General features: G+C 31.1%; 1 protein-coding gene across 8 annotated transcripts in view; it reads left to right on the forward strand.

Annotated features, from left to right (window-relative positions):
* cntn4 (contactin 4) overlaps window positions 1-12,468 on the forward strand; it is a 445,220-nt gene that overhangs the window by 220,300 nt on the left and 212,452 nt on the right. For all 8 annotated transcript variants that reach the window (XM_009302657.4, XM_073953300.1, XM_068221777.2 and 5 more), the window contains 1 exon segment: window positions 584-759. In XM_009302657.4, coding sequence (XP_009300932.1) covers window positions 584-759 — 176 coding nt within the window.

A 12,468-nucleotide genomic window follows, 5' to 3' on the forward strand; every position in this document is an offset into this window, starting at 1 on the left:
GGGAGCACTGTACCAATGTCGGCGCTATAGACGCATGCTCAGGGTCCCTATGCGATATCTAGTGTATATATCTATGTCACAAATTGAGGAGCGGGGAAAGGAGGCAGGGTGGCGCGACAACACGGGGAATCCTTCACAAACTGAGGAGCGATCACAAACCGAAATTGGCGAGAGCGTCAAAGTAGCCAGAAGTCATTCATTTTTTAACGAGAACCGGCCGCGAGAAACATCGGCGCGTCTTCATTGGCTATGACGCGGTTCGGCAGCAAGCAATCAGAATGAAGTAGTCCACCGCTTGAGCGGAGTTCAGAGAACACAGACCTGTAAACTTTGGTTCCGACCACAGTTGTTCCCAAGAGTTTGATTATTGCGGTTCCTAGATTTTCAATTATTTAAAATAGCGACAACATGTGGCCCCCTAATCACGCGGGGCCTCCCCGCGGTGCGTGCCCTGCGGGCCTGTCCGCTACGCCACTGCAGTAAACAAGCCTTGCTGATATGATTTGATGATGAAAGGTCATGTACGAGGAAATATATGAGTTCACATTGAAATCTGTGAACTGTGAACTGCTTTGTCTTGCAGGTGGAAGCTAAATGGCAGCGTGGTCAACCCTAAACCCGGCTCCCATCACAGCCTCACTGGAGGAAACCTTCGCATCAACCACCTCAATAAAGACATGGACGCCGGGACGTACCAGTGCCTTGCTTCTAACTCCTTCGGGACGATTGTCAGCAGGGAGGCCAGTCTAACCTTTGCCTGTAAGTCACATACTCTGATCAAACCAGCAGCTCCAGATCAGGTCCAGGCAAACAGGACACTGCAGACCTGACAGCACGAACAGTACGCCGGCTCTTGTTCTCCTGGCTGATAACATGATCAAAATGGAAATGTTTTCCCCGAGGAGAAAGGCTGCTTGTGTTTTTTTCTTTTCATTCTTGTTTCTCTCTCGCTCTGTCTGCATCTCACATAAGCACGGGTTGTTCGGGGCCAGATTCAGTCTGATTCAGTCATCATTTATATGGGCTGATAATGAGATATCAAAAAATGAGATTCAGTAAAACACATTCAGGCATCTTGTTACGGCTGTTTTGAAAGCTACAGTACGACTGACAGCTAATTGCTTCAACTGCCACCTTTTTCACATGTCAATGAAAAAAGCCTGTTCCAGCCAATAGAATAATGAGACTGAGGCAGTGTTCAGAACAGCAAACTATAATCCTAATAGTTTCTACATTAAGAGCTGTATTTGATAAATGCATTTTAACCTTGAATGACCTAGTGCAGAATGTGAGGGCCATGCTGTGTGAAATACTATACACCAATTATTTTGATGCATTTCATTTTATTTTATTGATTTATTTACTTAATTATTATATATATATTTTTTTATTTAGCTGCATTTAATTTGATACTAGCATATGACAGTAATTAAGCATAATTACGCTTTTGTAGACAAAATGCAATTTATATTTTAATTGTGTATATAATATATATAAATTTGTGTAAATAATTTTCACACTCTTGCATCATGATAGTATTGTAGTATTTATTAATAGTTTAAACCACAATAAACTAACAATAAAAATAAAATAGCAAAATAAACAGCAAATAACAAGGAGCCATTTCCAATACACAACTTTTTTTATTTAATTTAATTTAATTTAATTTAATTTAATTTAATTTAATTTAATTTAATTTTATTTTATTTTATTTTATTTTATTTTATTTTATTTTATTTTATTTTATTTTATTTTTAATTAAATTTTATTGTATTGTATTCTATTTTGTTTATTCATTCATTATTTTATTTTAATTATTTATTCATTATTTTATATTATTTATTCATTCATCATTTTATTTTATATTAATTTATTTATTTATTCATTATTTAATTTTATTTTATTTGTCTTTATTCATTCATTATTTTGTTTTATTTTTTATCAATTTATTATTTTATTTAATTTACTCATTCATTATTTTATTTTATTTATTTTGTTTTATTGTACCGTGTTTTTGAAATCAATTTGACATTGACAGCAAATAACAGACATCAGTTTCCATTTCCAATACACAACTTTTTTAATTTAATTTAATTTATTTTATTTTATTTTATTATTTTTCATTTTATTTTATTTTATTATTTTGTATTTTATTTATTTATTTATTTATTTATTTTTTTTTTATTATTATTATTTTTTTTTACAGTGATATTTCAGTCAGTCTGCCATGACTCTGATTGGCTGGCTTTTTGCATATACGGCATTAAGAGCAAAATATAGACAACAATTTCCAATTCACCACTTCACTATTTTGTTTACTATTTTTGTTTTATTTTATCAGTCTTATTCGAGTCAATCTACTATAACCCTGATTGGCTGGCTCTTTGCATTATGTCATTGACGGCAAATAGCAGACAGCCATTTTCCGATTCGCCACATTCATAGCAAGGCCGGTACCCCAAACTCATGGCACTGCAGGGCAGGAACAATCCAATTCAGTGGGGAGGAAGTTGACTGTCATCGTAAGACGATTGGCTGACAGATCCATCAATCGCTGGTCTCTGACCTTACGAGGCTTCAGTTGTTGTCGTGTGGAGGGGCCGCGAGTCTCTGACTGCTCCACATCCATCTTCTTTATTACTCTCTCCATAGCTTAATTAACTCCGCTGCATGATGGAGTGCTGCAGGTTCAAGAGAATAATTTAAAGGGCAGCTGATGTTATTAGACGGGATATTTTCTAATTTGGTATCTAATGCGGGAGAATTTGTAGAAGACCACGTTCTGCATGAGAATGCATTAAAGGTGAGAAGTCTTGAATTCACCAAATGGTTTCATGCTGTAAAGCGGACATTAGAAGGTGCTGATTCAGAGATAGAAACCGGATATTACTTTATAGGTACAGATTTTGGAGTCTTTTTAATAATGTTTTATTAATAGGTTGACTAAATAATTGCACTGCAAAAAATATAATCTTACTTAACGTTTTTGTCTCGTTTCAAGTGCAAATATCTAAAAATTCTAAAAGCTTAGAAACATTTTCTGGATAAGCATAAAATGTTATCTGGTTTCAGAAATAAAAAATCTAAATTAAATAAGCTAAATAATCAATTTGGTATCGATAGGGTGAGCAACAATCTTATTACAAAGCTAAACAAGATTCTATTGATTACCGCATTGCCAGATTGTTTAGCTTGTTTTAAGGAAAAACTCACTTACTGTAATTTTAATTAATGTTATTTCTGAAAACAAGACGGTTTTTTAATTTGTCTAGAAAAGGTTTCTTGATTTAAGATTTTTTAAAAGATTTTTTGGAATAGCAACAATACAGAATCTCAAAGTAAGAAACACATATTTTTTGTGTTGTGTGTGTGCTTTTGAAATGTACTTTTTTTTTTTCAATTATAGTTCATCCAAAATGAGATTTGGTCATCATTTACTAATTCTCATGTTGTATTAAATCCATAAGACTTTGTTTCACCTTTGAAACATATGCAGACGTTTTTAAATGAAACATGAGATATTTCTCTACTCACATTAAAGGACTGTTCACCCAAAACTGTGAGACTTCAACATTTTTGCAAAGAGATTAAGAAATATTCTATGTGGAAATGTAAACATATAACTATTGACTTCCTAATTGATTGCTTCATAAGATGAATATATTGGATTTACACTGTACTTTACATATAAACACTGATCAGCAAAAAAAGTCATGGAAGCTCAAGTATGCTTGCTTGACACGTGAGAACCAATGAGGTTCGTTGTTGTTTCACATGGCCCATTTGAAAACCCATGACACACAACCATCTGATTTGATGAAAAAAATAATTATATTATATAATACAAGTAAAATATAATAGTACTGTTCAACAATTAAATGACCTTGAAAAGACATACGCATTAGTTAAATGATGATAGAAAGCCAATGGTTGGTAACAGACAAATGTTTATGATTAGTGTTGTCGAATTATTGATTATTGAAAAAGTACATAAATGTTTTTTAGATAGTATCAATATCCTTTTTCTTACAGTGAACAAATGTTTAATAATCCAAAAGAAATTTCTTAGAAATAGCCAAACAGCCAAATATAGAGAAACAGTCAGTTTTATTTCATATAATTTTTTAACAATTCCTTGTTAATATTTGCTAATAAAGCCTTAATGAAGAAAATATGTTTTAATTATTTATTTATTTATTTATCTATTTGTTTGTTTGTTTGTTTGTTTATTTGTTTAGTTAGTTAGTTAGTTAGTTAGTTCATTTTTGACATTTCAGTATTGTTTTATTCATGGAGCCATCAACGTCAATAAAGAATCTTTATTTAAAGAGTTTAAATTCAGTTGAGAATTAACGCCCTATTTATTTTATTTTTTTCAGATATATAAATTTACAAGAATTTTAATTTATCTACACTGTAAAACCCAAAAAGTTAAGAATAATTTAACCAGTTGAGGAAACTGATTTCAATAAACCATTTAAGTTAAAAAACTAAGCCTAATATACTGTGAACTTAATCCATTTGAGTAAATGAAGCAATCTGAGCACAGTAAAATCCAATAAATGAAGATAACTCAAACCAATTGAGTACTGTAAAACCCAATTAGTTAAGGCAACTCAAACCGTTTAAGGAAACCCATTGCAACAAACCATTTGAGTAAAAAAATAATCTATACGAGTATTGTCAACTTACTCCTTTTAAGTTGAAGTAATGAAATATTTAATTAACTCATTACCTTCAACACTGAGTACAAAACTCTTTTCCAATAAGTAGAATTAACTTTCAGTTAACTTTGAGTTAACTACACTCATTTCATTTGACAATGTTGACTGTTGGGTTTTACAGTGTGATATATTCTGTTCAATAGGAAGATTACAATTGTTAGATAATTAAATATAATTCATGACAAATAATGCATTTTTAAATCGATTTTTAATCATACTTGTGACGTCTACAGGGAAATGTACAATATACTGTAATATCTAGATCAGGGGTTCCCAAACTTTTTCAGCCTGCGACCCCCAAAATAACAATGTCAGTGACTCGCGACCCCCAATATCCTCTGAGGTGGATATAAATACAGAAACCTTGCATGCAATGGCGCGCACACACCAATAGACCCAAGTGTAATCTTTGTTAATTTTTTTTTTTTTTTAATGCATGTCAGTGCTGTAAATGTGCTAGAAAGTTTAACCTAGTGTTATAAAATTAATCTGCTGCATCTGATGCTTTTGCTGTGTCTTTAATATAATTTAATTACCTCAGGGGTCACAATCCAAACTAGTAACTATAAGCTACCATATAGTATATAGTAACTTTAAAAAACAATTTTTAGTAGGTTATGGACCTTCTTCATTGTCCCGCAACCCTCGAGGGGTCCAAACTCCCACTTTGAGAACCACTGATCTAAATAACCAGGAATTTATAGTGATTATGTATTAAATTAAAACTAGAAATTCATAGCTTTTCATTATAAACTCTAATTGCTGCTATCAATTAGCTATTTCATAAGTCCTGTATAAATTACATTAACATAGCAAAGTAAAGCTTTTCTTTTTCCATAATTTTATACAATTTGCACAAAAATAATTACAATTTTAACCCCATGCAGACTTTTAGCAGCTTTCCGTCAGGACTAAATTTATAAAGAATAGGTGACTCGTCGACTACTTTTGCATCTCTAAACAGCTCTGCCTCTTTCTTCTCTAAATAAATGACTATTGGAGATCACTTAATGTGTGGAAATACATTTTTATGGCTACTTTGGTGTTCGCTTTGTGCGCTGCCTTTGTGTGCTTTTCAAATGATCAAAAGTACAGGTTATAAAAGAGACTTTCATTGAATGTGATCATTTTTTTTTTTTGTTCATTCTCTCTGAATAGGACTGGATGAATTAAGCAGATATTGAAAGGGTTGTCAGCAGATGCATAGGAAATGAGAAAAATTGTCAGTGTCGATGCACCAATCCCTAAAGCGGTAATTGCATTCTGGGAATTGCAGAATGTTTTTTAATTAAAATGCCACTGATAGAGAAGGCTGTGTGCGGCGTCTTAATCGTATTTCGCATATGTACCATCTTCTCATTTTCATATTTGGGTCTTGGGGAAAAAAAAGACGTCGCAATAACAATTCAAGTTCTTTTTGGACTTTGCGAGAAATTAAATAGTGTGTCGGCGGAGTTAACGGCATGTTGAACATTGTGCTGACAGGTTGAATAGGGTATTTTGCAGTTCAGCTCATGTTATTTGAGGGGTCAGTGAATACTGAAAATATTGTCAACTATATATAGTGAAGGCAGACACTAGTTGTCAAACTGTCTGTATTTCAGTCACAACAGGTCTTTTGTTGTTGTGTAAATGTAATTGGTTTGACTGTTTAGTAAGGGGTGAGGGTGTATTTCTAAAATATGTTTACAGTAATATCATAACTGATTTAATGATGTGTGAACTGACATTGTGGAGCGTGCCACTCACTTTGGAAAAAAATGAAACGCATCTTAAGGGTTCAAAAGCATTCACTTGGTGATGGAGCCTGGTACAATGAGGTTAGACTGTCCATATAATGCAAATTTTTATTTGTATTTTTTGTTCTAGTTTATATTTATAAGATGTGATAAGTGAAGCAATATTGCACAAGCAAGAATCATAAAGAAAAAAATTTATATATATATATATATATATATATATATATATATATATATATATATATATATATATATATATATATATAATTTTTATATATTGATTGCTCTATTATTAATTGAATTAAAATAATATAATTGTAAATTCTTATATAATTAAATATAATTTTCTATTATTAAATATGTGAGTTTACATTACTTACTATAACAAAAGGTTTTACTACAATAGTGAAAGTAAATAACATATATACACTAACCAGCTACTTTATTAGGTATACCTTAAGCCTGGTTAAAGCCTGGTTTATACTTCTGCGTCAAGTGACTGGCGTAACACACGGCGCAGGCAACGCGCGTAGCTGTGCATTTATACTTCTGTGCGCTGTCTCTGTTGGTCTGCATTAACACTTTCGAAACGCTAGTTGGCAGTGAGGTGTAAATGTTCCTCTGTGTCGAGTTTCTTCGCTGCTGTTTTGCTTTTCCTGAACACTTCCGGGATGTACAAGTGGCTCAAACTCGCTCATTTTGAGGCAGGAACCGGCGGACGTGCAACCACTTTAACTATGAGGTAAACACAAAACAAAACTTTCCATACGGAGCTCCTTCACGGGACTCCACACTTGTAAACAATCGCTCCATCAGGCTCGCACCATTCATGCGGCTCTCGATCCCGCCCAGACTCGTTAGCGCTACCAAGCCGACCAATCACAGAGCTTGCGCTACTATAAATCAGCCTTTACTAGTATCGGGTTGGACCCAATTACCTTCAAAACTGCCTTAATCCTTCGTGGCATATATTCAACAAGGTATCGGAAATTTATATATTATTATATATAATTTTTTTTTCCTTGAGAAAGTATTTTTTGTTTTATTTTGACTAGAATAAAATCAGTTTTATGAAAAAAAAAATAATAATAATAATAATAATAACATATTAAGGTCAATATTATTAGCCCCCTTAAGTAATCTTATTTTCGACTGTCTGCAGAACAAACCATCATTATACAGTGACTTGTCTAATTAATTATCCTAGCTTGCCTAATTAACCTAATTAAGCCTTTAAATGTCTTGAAAAATATCTAGTAAAATATTATCTACTGCCATTATGGCAAAGATTAAATAAATCAGTTATTAGAAATTAGTTATTAAAACTATTATGTGTAGAAATGTGTTGAAAAACCCTTCTTTCTGTTAAACAGAAATTGGGGAAAAATATACAGGGGGTTAATAATTCAGCATAGCTAACCATTATGACTTTAAATACACTTTTTTTCCTGTGCAAATACTGCTTTAATATTTATTCATTTAGTCAAAACTTAAAGCATTGCATCTGCACTTTTCAAAATTATCCAACCCTGACAAAATATTCAGAGTAGTGAAGAATATGACAGCTAATAAAGAGAGGGAGCTCCAGCTGTTAATCAAGCATTTGAGGGATTTCTGAGTTGTCTGTCCCAGTAGACAGAGAAGGGAAACAGCTGGAGCTCCTCTTTTTTGAATGTTATATCTCATCTCGTGGATCAGCAGTCTTTATGAAGACATGAAGGATCGCCACCACCATCGTAAGATTTGCTGGCATTTACAAATGGCCCATGGCGGCGCCACTTGATAGTCAGGTTCATTTAGATTACTGTACATCCCATCGCGTGCTGTTTTGCAGAGCTGGAGTTTTTTTCTTTATTCCAAACTGTTATGAAATGCAAAATGGGAGAGAAGTGCTCATGGGACATTATTTCACGCCTGCAGTCTGTCTGTCTGTCTGTCTGTCTCTTCTGTCCAAATGCACAGCTGAATGACAGAATACAAATTGTTGAGGATTTGAATCAATTCCCGTTCAAGTTTTAACAGGCTTCTATTGGATAATTTAGCTGGAGTTTTACACTGCAACTTGGCGATCTGAGATTCTTGGAACTGAATTGCTTCTCATTTGGGGACTAATGTATATTTTGTTTGTTAGTTTGTTTTTTAGCTGATCAAAGACATTCTGCGGTTTTATTTTACATTTTTGTCCCATATTAGATTATGTCTAATGAGTTTGGAAATACACAAGGGTATATGATGATAGAATGTCAATGGTTGGTTACAGACTAATTTAGAATTTTGAAAATTATAATTTTGTGGTTAGTTTTGTCAAAATATTGGTATTCCAGTACATGCTAAAAATAAATCAATAAGACTTTGTTTACATAGTCAATGCACCACACAAGTACCATTTTTTTGTTACAGAGAAGACAATTTTAATAATCCAAAGAATGTTTCTTGAAATAGCCAAGCAGCCGAATATAAAGTAAGACAATACTTTTGTTTTTTCAACTATTTCATGTAAATATTTGAAATCTCTATTTAAGAAATACTTATTTCATTTTATTTTGATTTTATTTTAGCAGTGTATTGGTTATAATTATAAATGTTTTATAAAACTTATGAAGATTATTTCATTTTGTTTTATTATTATTATTTTTTATTTTAGCAATATATTGGTTATAATTAATTTATAAATGGTTTATAAAGTTTATAAAGATTATTTCATTTTATTTTATTATTATTAACTTTTTTATTTTAGTAGTGTATTGGTTATAATCCATTTATAAATGTTTTATAAAGTTTATAAATATTTTATTTTAGCTGTGTATTGGTTATTAGAAAAGGTTATAAAGTTTATAAAGTGTATATTTAATTTATTTTTGCAGTGTGTTTGGTTATAATTAATTAATAAATGATTTATAAAGTTTAAAAAGATTTTATTTTATTTTATTTTAGCGGGGTATTGGTCATAATTAGTTTATACATGGATTAGAAAGTTTATAAAGATTTTATTTCATTATTATTAATTTTATATTATATATATATATATATATATATATATATATATATATATATATATATATATATATATATATATATATATATGTATATATATATATATATATATATATATATATATATATATATATATATATATATATATATATATATATATATATATATATAATTTAATTTACTTAATTAAATTTTTACTTACATTCAATTTATTTTTTGCAGTGTGTTTGGTTATAATTCCTTTATAAATTGTTTATGAATTGATTTTAGTTCAAGATTTATTGTGTTCTAAATCTTTCTTTTTTTTTAATTTTCACATTTTTTTATTTCTTTGTAATTTGCATTTCTGTGTGATTTATGTTTTTTTTTTTTTTTTAGAATTATGTTTCTTTATCTTTATTTTTCCTAATTTATCCTTTAGGTCAGGGGTGTCAAACTCAATTCCTGGAGGGGCGAAGCCCTGCACAGTTTAGTTCCAACCCTGCTCCAACACACTTACCTGTAGGTTTCAAAAAAGCCTGAAGGACTCAATTAGTTTGATCAGGTGTGTTGGAATTGGGGTTGGAACTAAACTGTGCAGAGCTGCGGCCCTTTTGGAACTGAGTTTGACACCTGTGCTTTAGGTTAATTAAATTATATTTATTTATTTATTTATTTATTTATTTATTTATTTATTTATTTTATTGTACTTACATTTATTGTATTTTACTTTTATTTATTATAGATTTTATTTTATTTTATTTTATTTTATTTTATTAAATAGGATTTAATTTTATTTTTATTTTTATAAGTTAGCTGTGCTTTTGATATAATTTATTTATAAATGGTTTGCTTCTTATCTTATCTTTTTTTTTAAAGCAATGCAACTCCTAGGTTGTAAGGAATGTGTATGTTCTGCAGAAATTTGCATTTCTGCTGCATATGATTTTTCAGAATTACCAGTTTGCCATGTTTACCGTATTTTGCATGTAGTAAGCCAACTGTCCGCATCAGATTTTAAGTACATGATTAATCATGTACATTAATCAATTGCAAATGTTCTGGCCGCTGCTTGATGTGAGAAATGTTCTGTTTGTCCTGAAGCTGAAGCGGTGGCAAAGCACTGATTGAGCTCATGTATGTGTCTGTGATAAACACCTGTTTACCACATTTTTGTTTTATAACACTGCGTATGCTGAAAACCATCTGGATCCCCCTCAGCCCAAACTGTTTTCAGGGATTCTCTTTAAAGTCATCCCTTCATCCTAGTGCTTGGTGCGGGATGCTTTTATGCCGTGTTTCTTCAGGGCAAATGAAACAATGAATGGTTTTAGATGTGTATATTAGGGACAGACACTGCAGGCATAAACTGGTTTGTTATGCACCTGTGCATTTTAGGCTTTTGGACTTTTTTTTATTTTCATTATTCATTTATTTTTGCTATACTTGTTCAAACTACTTATTTAAAATGAGTTGAATCCATATACTTTATATAAAGGTGTTTTGAGGATCAACTTAATTGTTTTATGTTCGATTCAATTAAATCTTTAAAAACAATTATGTTGACTGAATTCCTTCCTTCCTTAATAGGTTAACATGAAGGAATTGTGTGGAACCGAGCATTTTTTTTTTTTTTTTTACAGTGAGTATGAAGAAAATATTCAAAATACTCTTTTAATTGTTTCCCTTATCAATTAGTTTCTTTAGATGTCAATGACTGTTGCTCATATTCAGTGAGAAAAAAAATGTCCACCAGAAATATATGCATACATTAAAAGTCATGGATTTATTCAAAACTATATTCTAAGGGCATCTACTCAGTGGAGATGTTGTTCCAAAATGTAAATACTTCAATAGCAACGTAATTGTTAAACATATAGTTTTGCAATGACCTATTTTTAATGTTCTCACACAAGTATTTATTGGATTTAAAGGAATTCTTTTTAAATGTAAATGCTTTAAAATGTTAGAATTTTGTATCAAAGAAAATATAAAAAAAATAGATTAGAATTTTATCTTATTTATGTTATATTTATTAATGTTTTTTTTATTAGTTTAGAAAAGTGTTTTTTTATATAAAAGTTTGTAAATTGTATGTATGTTTGCCATGAAATAGTCAGAGAAGCTAATATGGTAGTAAACTCAAAACTCATATTCTGAAAAATTAGGACATTTGAATTGATACCCGACTCAATTTGAATCTATTTTACATTGTCTAAAATTCTGTATACATCATTTTATCCTTTAGGTCAAAATGACCTGCTTTCAATGAACCTTTTAATTAAAGTAGTTTAATTTCAATCCACAAATATATTTTGCATAAACAAATAACCTCATCTTCATTACAAACTCTGTGAATGTCTAGGTTTTCCATCATCAGTGTGGAGTTCTTCATCAATGATTAATCAGTGGACAACTCGTATTTGACTAAATTAGAGGGTGTAATTTCTATTGTAAAAACCTGCAATAGCAGACTGGGGGTTAGAGAGATGTAAAGCCTTAATGAAAAAAATTAAATAGAATTTTTTTTTCTAATATTTAGTTTTTTTTTAGAAAACGTCAAAATAGAAAAAAAAATTGTTAAAGTTTTTTTTTTTTTTTTTTTTTTCCTGCTGTTAAAATGGTGCCCGGGTCGTTTTCGACCCGCAAGTCAAAGCAGTGAGCACAGTGAGTACTTTAATTCGGGCATATTACAGAAGTTTGGTATGAGGTAAAACCTGTGGGCTCCTCAAAATCCATGTAGTACTGCATCTCACACTTAGGGTGTTTTCAGGTGCTTTGGATCGATTCTTTTGTTCTGAAATAGGGAATAAAATTGTCACAATGTTGCACTTTGTTCCTGGTGTGGTTTGCTTTCACACTGTAACATTTTTTTTTAATAAACCAAAACTAAAACAAGTCACATGTGAGTAAAATCTCCCTACATTGGTCAGAGTTTCGGGGTTTATGAGCAATAAGACGATATAAGCGAAAAGCTGTGCTATAATTTTGAATGATGACACCCACAGACATTGTCATCAAATATAAATCAG

This window comes from Danio rerio, chromosome 6 (genome assembly GCF_049306965.1).
Source record: "Danio rerio strain Tuebingen ecotype United States chromosome 6, GRCz12tu, whole genome shotgun sequence".
Taxonomy (NCBI): domain Eukaryota; kingdom Metazoa; phylum Chordata; class Actinopteri; order Cypriniformes; family Danionidae; genus Danio; species Danio rerio.